Source organism: Lampris incognitus, chromosome 4 (genome assembly GCF_029633865.1).
Source record: "Lampris incognitus isolate fLamInc1 chromosome 4, fLamInc1.hap2, whole genome shotgun sequence".
Taxonomy (NCBI): domain Eukaryota; kingdom Metazoa; phylum Chordata; class Actinopteri; order Lampriformes; family Lampridae; genus Lampris; species Lampris incognitus.
Genome location: NC_079214.1, coordinates 7,087,106 through 7,106,096, shown reverse-complemented (window position 1 = coordinate 7,106,096; position 18,991 = coordinate 7,087,106). Strand labels below are relative to the sequence as shown.

Here is an 18,991-nt window from a genome sequence, read left to right as displayed (position 1 = left end):
TAATCTGACTGAGCTTGAGCTGTTTTGCAAAGAAGAATGGGCAAAAATGTCAGTCTCTAGATGTGCAGAGCTGGTAGAGACACACCCCAAAAGACTTGCAGCTGTAGTTGCAGCAAAAGGTGGTTCCACAAAGTGTTGCACATCGCACTTTTCAGTTTTTTATTTGTAAAAAATTTTTTAAAATCATGTACAATTTTCTTAGTACTTCACAATTGTGTGCTACTTTATGTTGGTCTTTCACATAAAATTCCAATAAAATATATTTCTGTTTGTGGTCGAAACGTGACAAAATGTGGAACAGTTCAAGGGGTGAGAATACTTTTGCAAGCCACTGTATAATAATACATCAGTGTGTTCACTCAAGCCTTCCCTTACAAAGCAGTAGTTTATTCAAGTGTGCTGTTAGCGTACTTATTTTAAACTAAACATCCCTGAGTATGCTTTCAGTTTACTTTTCAAGGACTTATCAGAGATATGCTAAACAAAATTAGTCTTCAGTATACTTACAAGTAGTAATAATGGTGCATGTACTTGGTTTACTTAATAAGATAGAAAGTATAACATTTTTTGTAAGCCTTGTGATGCTCGTTGTGAAAGTATTTCCTCGGTACTTTCCCAACCATGTGGGCCCCAAGCAGCAGGGACACCCAACAGGTCTTCAGAAATGTCCATTATTTGTTGGTAACTTCCCCGGTAGTCTTCCAAGTCTCCTTAAAATACTGCATCATACCTTTTCTCACATTTATTGTAATTCTGATATGACAAGATGCATGTTCCCACCTGTTATAAACAATCCACTGCTCATTTTATTTTATGGGACAAATAAACATTGAGTCTTACTGGAAGTTCAACAAACAAGAACAACAAGCAACGCTGGGTAGGTATGAAGATGTGCAGGATGTTGTTTTGGAGGTTCTTCCCTGGTGTGGAGACAGGAGTCAGTCGCCTCCTGTTGTCAAAAGCTTCCCCATCTTCTCTTTATCTCAGGACAAGCCTGCATGGGTGCAGAACAGAGCAGGGACAACAAATGACACCGGCTTTCCTCTGTTTTGTTTGTAGGTAGTGTGTCTGTGTATCTTGTTTGTAGGTAGTGTGTCTGTGTATCTTGTTTGTAGGTAGTGTGTCTGTGTATCTTGTTTGTAGCCAGTGTGACTGTGTATCTTGTTTGTCGGCAGTGTGACTGTGTATCTTGTTTGTCGGCAGTGTGACTGTGTATCTTGTTTGTCGGCAGTGTGACTGTGTATCTTGTTTGTCGGCAGTGTGACTGTGTATCTTGTTTGTAGCCAGTGTGACTGTGTATCTTGTTTGTAGGCAGTGTGACTGTGTATCTTGTTTGTAGGTAGTGTGTCTGTGTATCTTGTTTGTAGCCAGTGTGACTGTGTATCTTGTTTGTAGCCAGTGTGACTGTGTATCTTGTTTGTAGGAAGTGTGACTGTGTATCTTGTTTGTAGGCAGTGTGACTGTGTATCTTGTTTGTAAGCAGTGTGACTTTGTATCTTGTTTGTAGGCAGTGTGACTGTGTATCTTGTCTGTAGGCAGTGTGACTGTGTATCTTGTCTGTAGGCAGTGTGGCTGTGTATCTTGTTTGTAGGCAGTGTGACTGTGTATCTTGTTTGTAGGCAGTGTGACTGTGTATCTTGTTTGTAGGCAGTGTGACTGTGTATCTTGTTTGTAGGCAGTGTGACTGTGTATCTTGTTTGTAGCCAGTGTGACTGTGTATCTTGTTTGTCGGCAGTGTGACTGTGTATCTTGTTTGTAGCCAGTGTGACTGTGTATCTTGTTTGTAGGCAGTGTGACTGTGTATCTTGTTTGTAGGCAGTGTGACTGTGTATCTTGTTTGTAGGCAGTGTGACTGTGTATCTTGTTTGTAGGCAGTGTGACTGTGTATCTTGTTTGTAGCCAGTGTGACTGTGTATCTTGTTTGTAGCCAGTGTGACTGTGTATCTTGTTTGTCGGCAGTGTGACTGTGTGTCTTGTTTGTAGCCAGTGTGACTGTGTATCTTGTTTGTAGCCAGTGTGACTGTGTATCTTGTTTGTAGCCAGTGTGACTGTGTATCTTGTTTGTCGGCAGTGTGACTGTGTGTCTTGTTTGTAGCCAGTGTGACTGTGTATCTTGTTTGTAGCCAGTGTGACTGTGTATTTGTCACAGAAATGGCAACATTTCTTAAAATTAAACTGCTGGCAGTTTTAAGTCAAGTCAGTTTTATTTGTATAGCCCAATATCACAAATTACAAATTTGCCTCAAGGGGCTTTACAGCATCACAACATCCTGACCTTTGACCCTCGCATGAGACTTTCATTTAAAAGTACAAACCCACAGACATGTTATCTGTGGGGGATTGTGTAAAAAAACATCTTGTGTTAAAGGACAAACCTCATTTCTCCCGTTCGACATTGTCCAGAGGAGCGGCCGTATGAAAGGATCATGGACTCATCCGCCTAGAGACGCGAATGAACTCGGAAACTTTATCGATTTCTCCAAAAAAAAAAAAAAAAAAAGAACAGAAAAAACGAGCACATCTCCATGAAAGGACTTCTTTATTAAAAAAACCAACAAACAAAAACACCACAGTTAAAAATGACAGGAAAGTCAATGCTGTAGTTTTTTTTTTTTTTTAATCAAACATTACCATCTGCTTCAGAGGCATAAAACCGGATTTGAGACGCATTGGGAGAAAGGAAAATGGAAGCTGCGAACAGCTGCTGCTTTCTTTTCAGATAAAAAAAAAAAAAAAAACATCACGAGACAGTATTTTCCTCTATCGAAACGGCGACCCAGTGCTCTGTCCATAATTCTGATGCGGTGACGTTTTTCCTCCGTATGTCGTTCAGAAAATTCTTCCCTCCCGTCTCCGAACCCCCAACCAAACGCAGCCGCACTCACAGAGACGGCTGCGTTCGGTTTGCTATCCCGCGTCCTTTAGTTGTAGATGAAGTTGAACCTAAGAAAAGAAATCACGGTTATTTCGGCAAAATGATCCCTCTTGAGGACGGGGGGGGGGCGGCTCGTCTCCTTCCCTGTAACGCTTTTCATCCTTTTTGTCGGGCCATTTACAAGTCAAACTAACACGGGACATTTCTTTTTTTAACGTTCGCGTACCACGGCAATCATGACGGGCGATTTGGGATTTCGGTGAAGCGGCACACTGACCCTCAGCTGGTCGCGCCATCGTTTAAACCGATGTAACACTCAAAAGACAGTTTCCTGACTTTAGCAGTGAGTAACACATCATATGAAGGGAAGAACCTACTAGAACTAGGGTTAAAGGGCAGCGGAGGAACACACTCCTCCATCTCACTCTATGTGGCTGAGGGACATTTTGTGTTTTATCAAGATGGAGGAAATAAGACGTGTCACACGGGGTTCAACAACCAGATTCCATAAAACATGCGGCTCCTTTCTTTAAACGTGTCGTTAACGTGGGGCAATCTAGTTACATGTGTGGCGGTATGGCTAAACCCTTCACTATTTTGTTACCGTTAACATCTTTTTTCTGTATAATCTATAATTTCATTTTATAATATTGCTTATTTGTCTTGCGTACACAAGCTGTGTTTTCTCTAATTGGCTAGCTGGCCAGGCTATATGTTTGTTTGTTGGGGGGGGGGGTTTGTCCTTTTTTTTTCTATGTTGAATTTTGGTTGCTGTTTTTTTTTCTATGCAAACATCAACACTGACTTCATATATGTATGTACAATATTTTGACTGTAAAATGTCAATAAAAAAAAAAGTGTAATATTTTGTGCAGAAAAATGAATCCAGCTGCAGGAGAACTGAGCAGGCTCTGTGCTAATGGTGAAAAGAAAGATAGATGATCTATCCATCCATCCATCTTGAATGGAGTTACCAGACCAAAAAAGAAACAGATTTTACTTGCTCTCATTGGACATGTCAGAATTATCGTGCTGAGGTCCAGTTTCTGTTTAATCTCATGCTGTTCACATTCAACCTCTCCCCTGTGCACAAACACAGGAAAACTAAACAGTACCTGCTCAGGAGCTGTGGTAGACTGGAGATAATGGGTCCATACCCAGGGGCGTTGTCATACAATTCAAAGAGTGGTGCTGCCACCAGCTTGTAGTTCTTGGGGACTGCAAACAGAGCTGTTGGATCAGAGACATGCATTTCAGCACCAAAACCCCTCACTTATTACTCAGTAATTTCAACCAAACGTTTACCTTCTAGTCACACAAGTTATTAATTATTAAAATTAACATTTCCACTGTGTTAGATTCATATCTTTTGCAAAATGACTATCGTTGATGCTTCTCTTTGGTTGGTCCACCGGCTTATCGTCCCTGCTGGACCAACCACTGCTGACTGAAGTAAAACGTGTCGGTTCCTATTAGAGATATTATTCCCGTACCATTTTTTTCCTTCCTGATATGATTCTGATACCTGAGCTTGCATATCGGCTGATACTGAGTACCCATCCGATACAAGTGCGTTAAAAATATATGTATATTGTTCTTTAACATCTGTATACTACTAACCCTGTATGTGATGACTGCTATCACTGTTGTACGGCCTGGCTCTGATTAAACCCTTTGTAAAACATCCAACACATACATACACATGATGAAGGCCACAGAGCTTTATTATTATCTAGTCTGACAGTCAGTCATAACTGAAAAAGAACACAAATAAAATAAATAACAAATACTTTTAAAAAAATTCTCCAAGTATAGCCGGGATTTCACCCCTACCTAAAACCACCACGGCGGTCATTTTGACCGCCGGTTTTTAAACGCTACATTCTGTCAAGATAAATACCCAGCTGAGATATTAATGTATTGCATATGTTAGTATGTCTGGTAGGAAACGACCGACCCCAAATTTAACATTTTAACAACTTTAATACTATCTTTCAAACCAATTAAAATGGCCGCTGTCCAACGCCTGTTAAAACTGCAACGCCTCGGTGGTAGTCATGGTGCGTCTGTACCCAGACATGTTGGGCATAATCAAAAATCAAGTTTAGACTATTTCTCTGTACTGGAGGGCGCTAGTGTGTTTCTAGGACAGATCAACGAACTTCACGAAGGAAATGACGCGACAACACACGTCATAAATACCGACATGACGCGCATCATCACGCGACAATTACGAGACGGTCATGTTGACCGCTCGTGGTCGTTTTAGGTGGATCTTATCATAACCTTTTCTTTTAACAATTGATCTAAAACTCACTTTTATGCAAATATATGCAATTTTAGGAGCATTCAGGGAGCGGCAGGTCTGTAGCTTTTTTCCCCACAAAGTTATTAAACTTTGAAAATCAAAAACCGTCAAAATGGCGGCCTTGATCGTTCTAGTGTTAAATGTGCAAACAGTACAGTAACCGTATAAAACAGTAGTGCAACAGCAACTTAAAAACTAAATAATCTCGGCATTAATAATTCCTCACGTTGCCGTTTTACTGGTGGGATTTCCATTGTAACATATTGCCAAATTGCTGACACTTTCCCAACTCTGGCTAACGTTACACTGAATTACCGGACACCAGCTCTTCTTCGCTGCTCTAAACCAGTAGTTGCCGGTGGGAGGACAGGGCAACTTGCCGTGTAGGCTACTGTTTTAGAGCGGTGAAGAAGAAGAAATGATTTCCAAGAAGACAGCCATTTTATTCGGGTGAAGCTACTTTCAAGTTGATTTTTTTTTTGGCGTTTTCAACCAGGCGTATTTCCCCTGTAACCTAACGGACAAACGTAAGGCTGCTGACATGTTTAAAGCTACACAAGTCGCTTGCCGTTTATGGATATTGGCTACCTGTGCAGTAAAAAATCTGCTAAACTGCATACAGGTGTATGGGACGCTGCTGGGAAGGAGTAGGTCCCGTTTCAGGGCTGAAAAAATTATGTGATATCGGATCTGCTGATACTAGAGCCAGCATTTTAGGCAGTACCAGAGGCATTTCTGATACCGGTATCGGAACAACTCTACTTCCTATCACGGTTCATATGTGCAGCTTGGGGTTTTTTCTCGGGAAGTGTTGTACCAACACCGTTTCTTTTAAAAATTCAAACGCTTGCAGAAGCCAAGGCTTTCATGAAATAAGAGTGAGCTGCATCCTTTTTGTTTTATCACAGTCGGTTATAGATCATAACGAAACGGACCATTTGGCTGTATGAAAAAGTTCAATATTATCGCTTTCAGAAAGCTGCGCCGTGGAGTACGAACCCTTTTCCTGAAGTTGAACCAGGAACAGCTTCTTGTGCTCCTTCGGTTTGGTGATGTGGGCTGGAATGTAAGGGTACTGAAAGAGAAACAGATCAGTAAATTAAACACACTCATACACACACGAGGCCACACACAACCTGGGCCATGTTTATGTGTAAATACAGAGACCCCAAAACTTCCCAGATTTAGTCTCGAAATCAGAGAGACAGATCTGCAAGACAGGCTACAACATGAATACCATCTTGCCTCCAGGAGAAGAATTAAACATTTTCCAAAACTTGTTCTTCTAATTACAAATCATTTCCCCTTCGGAAAAGGTTAAAAGTAACAGTCCAACTGGGGAGAAAAAAAAGGTTGCCATGGATCTTATTGTAGAGTCTTGCTATTGGTTCAGCGTTCATTTGTGCACATCCATTTGTTTGTCTTTAGGAGCAGGACAAGAACACACACACACACACACACACACACACACACACACACACACACACACACACACACACACACACACACACACACACACGAATGATACCAACAAATCTACATCACTTCTGATACAGTCGGAGGGGAGCAGGTAGCCCTGGTCCACAGAGGATTTATCCATCTAATAAAATTGTGCAACTTATGAACGTCCAATCAACTCTTTTCAAGCTCAGCCATGTTTGGGATTAACGGCTTGGTAAAAAGACGCACTTTGCTTCTGAATAATAACTTTTTCAGACTGTCCTCACCTGAGGAGGCTCGAAGTTAGGGCGCCACCAGTTGCCAATGCAGTCATCGATGACCCAGTCCTGCTTCACACCATCCTGTCGTCCGAGGATCTAAATCAAATCAAATCAATTTTATTTGTATAGCCCAATATCACAAATTACAAATTTGCCTCAGTGCCATGGATCTGCCATGGAAAACGCAGGACAGTTCTACACTCCAGCCAAACCACAGCAACAGGAAGTGTAAAGCAGACAAGACATGGCTACCTCAGTCATCAGGCGTTTCAGGCCCTCCACTTCATCTTCTCCTGGATTCAACTCTCCACCCGGACTGCCGGAGAGAAGCAAACACCACGGTCATGCAGACATCGGTCACAGACTGCTTTTCCATCAAAGTATCTTTATGCAAATTTTGGTGTTTCCAGTAAAAAAGGCTTGAGCAAATGTTGAATTCTCACAATTCTCTTTAAAGCTTTGATGCTTGACTGAAGTGGATACATTTTTTTACTCTATAAAAAGAAATGCGATAAATTCCAGTGGATATGCATCTGCCGAATACAAAAATGAAATGAAAATAAAGTTTAGTCACATGATCAGCCATTTCTTAATCTAAACTTGAGGTTCTGTTTTCTGTGTATTTCTACTGCTATTTGTCTTTGGAGAGCGTTAAACGTGGGCACCAGCTGAACCAAAAGAGCAATAAAACCTGTGCAATAGTGCTGCACGATTTGGTAAAAAAAAAGTCATACTGCGACTACTGTGGACAATATCGCAATTGCGATATAATAAACAAATTTACACATATACCAATAATACAAATTTGTCGTGTTGCTGTGACATGTAGCGACGTTCATCTTGCATGTTTTACGCGGTACCTCTTTCTGCACAATATCGCTGAGCTTGAATCCAAAATATCGCCATATAACACCAGTTCATCAGCGTTAAGCTGTCATCGGTATCCATGTTTTCCTTCTTTCTGGTCTGCACACAGCATACCAGATAGTCATGCAACTGTAGACTGCACATACTTCACTACCTAAACACAGACTGACTGGTCATCTCTTAATTATGGGCGTAGATATGCAGACTGCACACAAACAAACGTTCACACGCGCACATTTTATCATTTAAGTCAGTCGCAGCCTTTTGCGGTTGTATAATTGCACAGGCTGGCATCGCAACTGCGATGAGATTAATCGTGCAGCACTACTGTGTGATACGATTTAGTTCTTGGTGGACTATCTTTCTGGTAGCTGTTGGGGTATGGACATGTGAGGCATCACACATCAGCCCACATACCTTCAGGTTTTCATTCATTTTAACAGAGCTGATGGAAGGGCACCTTAATTTGTATGCTTTTTTTAGCGAATTTTAACTAATCACTTGAAATTCTATTGAAAAGTTGGACGGAAACATGATGATGGCTGGTTAGGACAGAAACTATAAAGATCTACACTCACAGTTTGAAGAAAGTCGTCCCCAGCTGTAGAAGTAAGACATGAGGCAGCCTGTGTTCATGGACAATGAGCACGCCCTCCACCGTTCTCCTCATGCCCATCTTGTCAAACTCCTCCCGCATCCTCTGAAACCGGGCTGCCACCGAACTGTCTTTCTCATACAGGGGCTCCTTGGTACCAAATGTGTAGTTTGTCAATGGATACCTAAAATGTAGACGCAAGCACAAATTGCATTATTTACTTCCAGGTGTTCAGTAAGATCAGAGTTGCTTTAAGTTCAACTTTATTTGTTTAATGGGTGGGGGAAAAAAAATCAATCAATAACATGTAGAGTATATTTTGTCCTGTAAAATGCAACGAAAAGCTCTTTCCTTTAAAGTGCAGAGTAGATAAATATTTTATTTATATTTTCTTGAAAAAATAAGGATGAAAACATACAAGACTTAATAGAAAAGACATAACTCAAACCAAAATCGGTGAGAACTGACTGATATGAAGACAACAATACAGCTGCTGTCCGTGCAGAAGCCTTAAACACATGGTTGCCACCCGTCCATTATAACACAGGATCGTACTGTACTGGAAAATAAAACGCTGCATCCTGTATTGGATCAATAAGAACCAGTTCATCTGGACACGATGTTCAGTGGGAGAACCGTTTGATAACTCATCCAAGTGACCTCGCCAGTCTCAGCTGACGGCAGGTATCCCCCACCCTTATAAACAGCACAACTGCAGCATATCGACCGAAACCAACAACTGGTTTCATATGCACATAGGTATGACCACCAACTAGTTTCAATGGTAGAACTCAACTAAAAAGAAGAAGTCGGAAAAGTTGAGACACATATTTTCCAAACACTTGGTCTCAAGTTGCTTTCAAACCCCAAGACACGCTGCGCCAGAAACTGGTCCACCCCGAGGATCGGGTCCCCCGGCACAAATAGAGCAATATAGAGTATGCTGTGAAGTGCTAGGAGGATTGCCATGACTTGTATATCAGGGAAACCAAACAGACGCTGGCCAAGGGGATGGCACAACACAGGAGAGCTAACACGTCAGCCCAGGACTCCACAGTCTACACCATCTACACAGTCTACACCATCTACAGGCCAGTGGCCACTCTTTCAAGGATGAGAATGTGCACATCCTTGATATAGAGGAACGATGGTTTGCAATTGGAGTCAAAGAGGCCGTCCTATGTGAAGAGGGAACGACCATCCCTGAACTGGGGTGGGGGCAAGAGCACATCTGTCTTATTGGATTCAATGACTGCAAACATTCCCAAATCCTCTGTGAATAGGACACATGACCATCGTAACGCTAGTTAATGGTCACACCCATATTTGCATATGACACTGGTCGTTGGTTTGGGCCGTTATGTATTGTTTATAAGGGTGGGGACACCTGCAGTCAGGTGAGACTGAAGAGGTCACTCAGATGATGATGATGATGATGATGATGAAACCTATCTGTCAATAGATGTTGTGTCCAGATGAACTGATTCACCTGTTTTGGACAAAGTAACAGAGGTGAGCCATACAGGAGTCAACGCTGCACAACAGCTTGGAGAACTGGCGGATGCCTTCGCCATTCTAAATTACAAGCGAGTGGCTTTTTATTTACTTATTTTTATTTGAATGTTTGGAAAGAAACTGTTTTATTAAAATGTGTGCTGTGCTCCTGTTATTATAACTGCGCTACCTACCTTGTTCTATTTATTACAGTTCATTTTATTCTATATAAGGCCACTCATTTATTTTCACTTAAGTTGCTCGTTTATTGAAATATGTGGTGCTGTTATTATATCAAAAATAGGCCTAAAAGACAGCGGGGAAAAGTCAGCGCCGGGTTCTGTGTTTAAGGGGAGACCGTTTTCATATTGGCCTATGTTGCTCGACCGTGCTGACAAATTTAGACAGGGGTGGGGGAAAAATTTGGTTTGAATGGTTTTGATTAATTACTGTGCACTTTTTTATTAACTAATTAGGTTAAATTTGGGAAAATGCCTAGAGAGAGAGAGAGAGATAGAGATGAGCTTTTAGAAAGGATGAATTGTGGGGTTCTATTGAGTCATCCATCAGTCATCCATCACAGGATGACTAGACGGTCCTCCGAATAACACAACAATACATCCATGAAACAGACAGACGATGGCAAGTGTCTTCTTCTTATTCGCGCTATTTGACTGAAAACATTATTTTTGTGTGTGTGTGTGTGTGTTAAGAAGGATTTATTCTTCCTGTCAGCTGGTTACTATTTTTTCTAAGTTTCCCCCCTTTTCTCCCCAATTGTATCTCTTTTTGAGCCGTCCAGGTTGCTGCTCCAACCCCTCTCTGCCGATCCGGGGGGGGGGCGCCCTGACCGACCAGGACAAATACCCACATCCGACTTCCCACCCGCAGACACAGCCAACTGTGTCTTGGTCTCCGACCAAGCCGGAGGCAACACGGGGATTCGACCCGGCGATCCCGTGTTGCTAGGCAACGGAATAGACCACTATGCTGCCCGGACGCCATCACTGAAAACGTAATACCACGTGTCGCCACCGTTTTCGCAGGCACCGGTTTTGCGAGTTTACACGGCGACGCCGGAGTTGCGTTTCCAAAAGATTTCGCTCTGGAACCCGGGTTCTAAAGTTTGCATTTTCAGGCCCCCCGAAACGCCGTTGTCGTGTGAACGAATGGCCGAAACGCAACAACGCTTAACCGTTTTATGTTGAAAACGTTGCCGTGTAAGCGGCCCCTAGGCCCCCCCCCCCCCGGTTCAGGGATGGTCGTTCCCTTTTAACAAAGATGGCCTCTTTGACTCCCCTGTTCAAACCTCCCTATCAAGGATGTGCACGTCCTGGCCGCTGGCCTGTAGATGGTGTAGACTGCAGAGTCCTGGCCTGACGTGTTAGGGCTCCTATGTCGTGTCATCCTCTTGGGCCGGCGTCTGTTTAGTTCCCCCAAAGTATAAGTCACCCGAAGAGAGGAGGAGGACAACAGCTGCCTGAGCGTAAACCAGTGGCGATTCCATATGCGGCGGGAGTGTCGGAAAAGCTGAGACGCGTATTTTCCAAACACCGCGTCTCAGTTGCTTTCAAACTCCAAAACGCTACACCAGAAGTTGGTCCACCCCAAGGATCGGGTCCCCTGGCACGACCGGAGCAATATAGTGTACACGGTTAAGTGCCAGGACTTGCCCTGACTTATACATTGGGGAAACTAAACAGATGCTGGCCAAGAGAACGGCACAACACAGCGGAGAGCTAACACGTCTCCGTGCCAGGACTCCGCTGTCTACACCACCTACAGGCCAGTGGCCACTCTTTCCAGGACGAGGATGTGCACCTCCTTGATAGGGAGGAACGCTGGTTTGAACAGGGAGTCAAAGAGGCCATCTATGTGAAGAGGGAACAACCATCCCTGAACTGAGGGGGGGGGGGGCTAAGAGTACATCTGTCGCCATCTTACAATGATTACAAACATTTCCAAATCCTCTGTGAATAGTACACATGGCCATTGAATCTCCAGTTAATAGTCATGCCCATATCTGCATATGAAACTGGTCACTGGTTTCAGTCGTTATCCAGCTGTACTGTTTATAAGGGTGGGGACACCTGCAGTGAGTTTAGACTGAAGATGCCACTTAGCTGAGTGATGAAACGCATCTGTCAATCAAGTTGTAACCGGGTGAAGTCAACCTCCCTCTTTGACCGTCTGTCCAATCTAGCAACACCGGTCGCAGATATCGTGCCAAAAGCGATCGTCCCCAAAAACTGACCGCCGTCCGCAAGCTGCATCAGCTTATATATTTCAAGTTATTTTGAGGCAGAAACAACCTTTCAGTCACAAGGTAGGAGCTGCGATCACTTCCTGGCAAGTGGAAAATTGTGGACAGCAATCCGCTTTTGTTTTTGTGCCCGGCGAAAATTAGCACGTCTACCCGTGTGTCGTGTTTCCACCACTGCCGATCGGAGCTGCAGCCAGTACCCCTGACTAGTACCCATCCGTTATCCAGACCGCTTGCCCTGCTCTCAGGGTGGCGGGGCTGCTGCTGCAGCCTACCCAGCAGTCACCGGGCGGCAGGCGGGGGGAGACGCCCTGGACCGGCCGGCGGGGCCAGCACTACTGCAGCGGGATTTGCCCCGGGAATGAGTGGCGATTTGTTACCTGGCCCACTAAAGACAAAAGCCAGATGTTAGCGGGGGTCGGTCAGTCAGTCAGTCAAGTTGCATTTTATACAGCGCTTTTCTAGCTGCAACAGCCACTCAAAGCGCTTTACATTTCTGGTCAAATCTAAGTCTTGTGTTGTTGTTGTTGTTTTTTTTTACTATACAAACGTAGAATTGTACTGGAATTAGTATTACAAAGGCACGAACTACCTTGTAAATAAAACCTTTTTAAATCTTAACTTATGGTGTCATGTGACTCTCTCTTGCATGCATGCGCAGTCGGTTCTCCTCCCAGGTCTCCGTGGTGATGCTGGTCGCCATGTGGATGCTGCCTGCCCTTCCTCTCCTCACCTAAGTTTTTCTTATTACATGATGATGCTGGTCGCGTGGCTTGGGTCCTGGACTGCTCCGTTGGCATGTGGACACTGCTTGGCATCCTGTGCATCATATTCTTCATACATTTAATGTCCATTATAATTCTGTTGTCCTCTTTCAATGTTGTATTATGTAAAGTGCGTGAACACAACATCCATTGCACGCTGTCCGTCTTGGGAGAGAGATCCCTCCTCTGCTGCTCTCCCTGAGGTTTCTTCCTATTGTTTCTCCCTGTTAAAGGGTTTTTTAGGGAGTTGTTCCTTATCCGACGAGAGGGTCTAAGGACAGGATGTTGCGTTGCTGTTAAGCCCACTGAGGCACATTTGTAATTTGTGATATTGGGCTACACAAATAAAATTGATTTGATTAAACACATTTTCATCAAATGGCCCTTAATACATGAACTTTAACATGTAAATAATGAAACGGTCATGGGGTTTTTTGTCCAGTGGGGAAGGGGCATCACTGGTGACCTTGTACAGTTAAAAACAGCACCCTCGGCTGCTCCCCCCCCCATATTAATATTTTAATGTCTGCAGGTTCGTCCGTGAAACGTTAGGAAACAAGGGGACTATTCTTAATTTATGCATTTCTACACGGTACTGGGGGACGCCTGCAGTAACGGGTGGTTTCCATTTGTTTAGGAACTGACACTACGTTATGTTTATGATGCGTCAGTCTTGCGTCAAACCGATCAGCATTACGTATCCACGGTATCACAGAAACATCTCGTTAAAACCGTCTTTCCGGCGCCCGGGTAGCGTAGCGGCACACGCCGTTGCCTACCAACACGGGGGGTCGGCGGTTCGAATCCCCGTGTTACCTCCGTCCCCCCACAGACACAACTGGAGGGGCACCTACAGACACGGCCGCAGACATGGTGGGAAACCGGATGTGAGGAGTGGGGTACAATTGGAGGGAAAGGAGGGTGGGTGGTGGGGGGGTAATAAATAAAGCCCTCCAGACCGTGTGGCTCATCGTATTGGATTCCCTAAAAAGCACCAGGAACGAGAACTTAGGGGGGGGGGGCTCGGGGGACGTCCCTACTTTATCCACTTAGAACAGTGGTTCTCAACCTTTTTGGGGTCCTGGACCCCCCTGCGTATTTTTGATCTACCCTGAGGACCCCTCCACCTGATCTTGGGGGAGGGGGGTTGCAATTTTATAGACACAGTAGAAACTGCATTTTAAATTGCATTATAGCATTTATTCACTCTTTGGGGCAAAAATAAGAGCTTTCAGTTGTAACTTAGATATAGTTAACAAAACAGAATTCTTATGCAGTAACTTTCAGATATATGTAACAAAACAGAATATGTATTCAGTAACTTTCAGATATATGTAACAAAACAGAATATGTATTCAGTAACTTTCAGATATATGTAACAAAACAGAATATGTATTCAGTAACTTTTAACAATGCAAACGGGAGCGAGATCTCTTATTAAAATCCAATAAATGACACTTGTGAAACAGACGTAATTAGAGAAAAAAGTCATGTTACCCTTTATAGTTTAAGTAGATAAAGGTCTCAGTCACATCTGAGTAAAATAATCCTATTTCTATAAATGTCACAGGATCTTTTTTTTTTAAAGATATTTCATTTTAACGGACCCCTTGCAATGACACCACGGACCACTAGGGGTCCGCGGACCCCCGGTTGAGAAACACTACCTTAGAAGGTGGCAACCGTACCTAACAACGCCGGAACGTTTCAAATATCAAAACAAACGACTGCGGCCTGACTCGTTAATTAAGGTTAAAGGAGTTTCACATCCAGAACCCAGACACGGGTGAAGGGAAGCACTCACAGGTTGATGGTTCTCTCCAGGGTGAGCGGCTTCGCCGGGCCGCCCATGTACTTGTTCCCGAACTGAACGGAGCCGCCGCGCGGCCAGCCAGCGGCGGAGCGACTCGGAGGCACGACCGACATCCTTCACGTGGCTAAACTCCCCCGTTGGTATGCGCCGGTCCGCGAAGATTAAGCAGCGAGTTCGAGAACCCGGAGAGCAGAACAATGGCGCACGCACGCACAGCGAAGCGCATCAGAATCGCGAAACCGCGCACAATAGCGTCCGCTTCTCTCTGTCGCCTCTTCCGCACGACGCGCTTACTTCCGCCTGCGCGGCGCCGCCACAGCGCACCCTGCTGGTGCGGAGGGCGAATCACGCCGTTTGGGCACAAAGCCGAACACTGCGACGTGTCTGCGAATGTCGTCGTTCATCCGGGTTATGGTTGTCTGTCCTATACTAGACTTTATCACATTAGTATAGCTGTAAAATAATAACAAGGCAAGAGACGAGCGCCGTACGTTTTCAACTCCTTTCTTTTTTTTAATCTCGCTTCTTCATCACCCTCAGCACCGTACTACACTCAGCGACAATCATTAGGCTACTGCGCCCTCTGGTGGCGTGGTGGTATTGCAATGCATGAACAATGAATGAACCGACTACACAACGTTGTCCAAAGGAGTTGAATCGAGTGCAGCTGGACTTGGTTATATATCCGTGAAGACGTTTCGCCCCTCATCCAAGAGTCTTCCTCAGTTCGTGCCCTTCTGACTAGACACTCAGGCCCAACGAGAAGAACACCAACACCTGAGGGGAGCTTTAAAAACCTGCGGCTGCCCCGGTTGGATCCTTTGTGAAAACTGCAACACGTTCCAGAATCACCAACCAGGTGAGCGACGAGGAGAAGAGGAACAGAAGGAAGAGCACAGTATGTTTCTGGGGTCTCCGAGAAACTCAGGAGAATTTCCAACAAACACCGCATCCCGGTACACTTCAAACCCAGCAACACACTCCGACAAAGACCGGTTCATCCCAAAGACTGTGTACCACACACCCGGAAAAGCAGTCTGGTGTATGCTGCACAATGCAATGAGGATTGCACTGACCTGTACATAGGAGAAACCAAACAACCACTACACAAACGGATGGCCCAACACAGAAGGCCAGACTCCTCAGGACAAGACTCAGCTGTCTATCTACACCTAAAGGAGAAGACACACTCCTTCCAGGACAGCCACGTACACATTTGGACACAGAAGATAGATGGTTTGAAAGAGGGGTGAAGGAAGCCATCTATGTGAAACTGGAAAAACCATCCCTCAACAGAGGAGGAGGTCTGCGACACCACCTATCTCCAACTTACAATGCCTTCCTTTCATCTCTACCCAGGAGACTCAAGAAGCCTAGCCTCCAAGAACAACAGTCGCTCACTAACGGCTCCAAAAGACTCTCATGACCACTGAATAATGAAGTCAAAACCAACACCCCCAACGACCGTCGCTGCTAATCAAATGCAAATCCATAGCTCCGATGGCGACGGGCCCGGCTGGACATCGGAGCACAGGAGAGCCACGCATATCTATGGCTCTGACAATGACTCCTAGAGGATAAATACTGAGTCTCATCACCAGCCAGTCAGACTAGCTTGGTCTAGTCAGAAAGGCACGAACTGAGGAAGCCTCTTGGATGAGAGGCGAAACGTCTTCACGGATATATACCAAGTCCAGTTGCACTCGATTCAACTCCTTTGGACTGAAAACTGGAACGTTTCTCCGTGAACAGCTCGTTACTTTTACCCGTCTGGGCCGTGGAGTCACCTTACATGGTAGTAACTGGCCTCTTCGTCATGGTTGGAGACGTTGGTTGAGTCGGAATACCCATATCGAGGACGTGGTACTTACTGAATACTACCCATTTTGTATACTTGATTGAAATATAAATAGTATGGGACAATTAAGACACATTAAAACTGCCGGGATTGGGGCACCTCGGTGGCTCGCCTGGTAGAACGCGCGCCACATAAGGCTGAGTCCTTACCACAGCGGCCTGGGTTCGAATCCGGCCCGGGCCCTTCGCGGCATGTCATCCCCCTGTCTCTCTCCACCATCGCTATCAAATAAAGGTGGAAAACCCAACAAAACAAAAAACTTGCACACTGGAATTCTAATGTGAATCACCTGGACACTAATTCTGAGAAAAGTGGCGACTTTTGCACACAGGAGGCAGTTTCTGACTGGCTAAAATTTCTCAACCATGATGGTGCACGTGACGCCAGGCCCTGTGATGGCTTGGGATGCAAGGCCCTGTGATGGCCTGGCGGCCTGTCCAGGGTGTCTCCCCGCCTGCCGCCCATTGACTGCTGGAATTGGCTCCAGCATCCCTGAGAGCAGGATAAGCGGTTCAGATAATGGACGGATGGATAAACAGTAACAGGTGACACTGAATACTGGTATATTCACTCACAGAAACGCCTTGTGGGTACCATGGCGATATAAGTTGCGCAAGCCATGCTAACTTTCCGTCACTTCCACTGGTGACTGAGGCTAGTATAACAGTATTACGCCACAGTCTTCAGGTTTTTTAATGGAACAGTACTCACTATGCAGAATATAGCACTGTTAGCATACGAGTATGTAGTATGTAAAAGAGTACCACTGTTTTTGACCAGCAGGGTCAAACACCGGTGCAGCGGCAAACACATACCCAGGCAGGAAAAAGGACTGAAACGGGATGACGATGTGGCGATGCTTCTGTGGCACAGCTCATCTACCAATTATACAATCAATATTACTGTACAACAGTGTTCCCATATAGTTTGATGTAGTTTGTAATACCTTACACCATCTGTACTAATACAGATCCTGTGTACCCAGATAGCAGAACTGCCGTGGCCCGGACCCGTCCCACACCCGACACTTTCATCCGGCCCACATACCGCGTGGACTGATGGCACTTGGGTGGTCCGCTCCTGTTTGCCAGATCTGGGCCAGAACCAAGCCATAGCGACGCCGCATGTGCCACATATTTGCCAAAGGTGGCCCATATTTGTTTTGTGATATTTGGGCCATATTCACCATTTACCACACGGGCCACTTCAGGGTCACATCCAGATCACATGTTGCCCAGAGCACCGCATCTTTGCCAAAAAAGGCCTCCATGTGATTTGGCATATTTAGGCCATATTTGCTATTATACATGTGGGCCACTTCAGGCTCACATCCATCTTGTCAGGGCCAGAAGGAGGCCATCAGCGCCGCACCATTGCCTGAAGTGGCCCACATCCGGATGCTGTCTGGGTATGGATCCTGGGAACAAAGAGGATCAATCTTGATAAGTTTGGGAATTCGTCACTGCTGAGCTGACGGCACACCAGCCACGATGGCTGCTACACTTTTGTCGTCCTCTCTGGCGAAGGGAGGGACAGATAGAGGACGTCACAGTTGTCAGCTTTAAAAACATCCCTGATCAGGTCCTCATCATTTACTAACTACTTTTTTAAGTTCTAGTGTGTGTGTGTGTGTGGGGGGGGGGGGGGTCAACCACAGTAAGTCAAAACTATGACTGTCCAGCCAAAGCTAAGCCCATTAGAAACAGTCAAACAGCAGCTTTTCCAGGTGGAGGATGACAGGACCGTTACTGAAGAGACAACAAAAATATGAGCCGCCGTGTGTTAACGACTCGGTGAAGTGCAGAAACTCTTATTCCCCTCCCTGTGGCAATCTAGTTTCGACAGGGCAAATTAAATGTTCAGTAGTATGGCCTGGCGGCCTGCCCAGGATGTCTCCCCGCCTGCCGCCCAATGACTGTTGGGGCAGGCTCCAGCCTCCCCGTGACCCCGAGGGCGGGATAAGCGGTGTGGATAATGGATGGATGGATAGTAGACATATCTATTTTGATATTAGACGTGGCTTTGTGCCCTCTCTTAAGCAGGCTCTCTCGCCCTGTTGTTGCGTCAACGTTAGAGCCGTTGTGGTAATTACGCGATATGAACGAAACTTCGATAAAGGGCGACGTCAGCACGAACACGTCAGTACTTCGATAACCGTGTTGTAATGACCCCATTAGTGGTCTCGTTTACTCTTTCACTCCTATATTTGGTTTTGTCAGCTGACTTTCCAGCATTACATCTAAGAGGGGGGGGGAGACTTACGTAACATGCAGACAGCGACGGTCCCAACAGAGCTTGTTGGGTTTTGTGTTTCTTTTATGACAACGAGTCACGTGTGTGTTCACCCTCTGAATTAATAAAGCACGAGAGACGCCGCTGCTTCGTCAGAGGAATCTTCCCGTAATGAAGCGGACGGACTCGCTCGGTCCATTC

At 45.2% G+C, this 18,991-nt stretch overlaps 1 protein-coding gene across 2 annotated transcripts; it reads right to left on the bottom strand.

Annotated features, from left to right (window-relative positions):
• Positions 1-401: 401 nt before the first annotated feature.
• nudt21 (nudix hydrolase 21) lies at positions 402-14,976 on the bottom strand. Of its 2 annotated transcripts, none has more exons than XM_056278560.1 (7): positions 14,692-14,976; positions 8,350-8,550; positions 7,157-7,220; positions 6,911-7,000; positions 6,183-6,258; positions 3,991-4,105; positions 402-994 (listed from the first exon to the last, which is right to left on the bottom strand). In XM_056278560.1, exons 1-7 carry the CDS (start codon positions 14,811-14,813, stop codon positions 979-981), a joined length of 684 nt encoding a protein of 227 aa, XP_056134535.1. In that variant the 5' UTR covers positions 14,814-14,976; the 3' UTR covers positions 402-978. The 2 variants fall into 2 exon arrangements, with proteins under 2 accessions (XP_056134535.1, XP_056134534.1); XM_056278559.1 differs by lacking the exon at positions 402-994 and adding an exon at positions 2,187-2,943.
• Positions 14,977-18,991: the final 4,015 nt, after the last annotated feature.

Excerpts from the sequence above, each read along its gene's own strand:
- nudt21 (XM_056278559.1), bottom strand. The coding sequence starts at position 14,813 with ATGTCGGTCGTGCCTCCGAGTCGCTCCGCCGCTGGCTGGCCGCGCGGC. Across the intron at positions 8,551-14,691 it reads CTGGAGAGAACCATCAACCT|GTATCCATTGACAAACTACA; the intron begins GTGAGTGCTTCC and ends TCTACATTTTAG. Across the intron at positions 7,001-7,156 it reads TGAAACGCCTGATGACTGAG|ATCCTCGGACGACAGGATGG; the intron begins GTAGCCATGTCT and ends GATTTGATTTAG.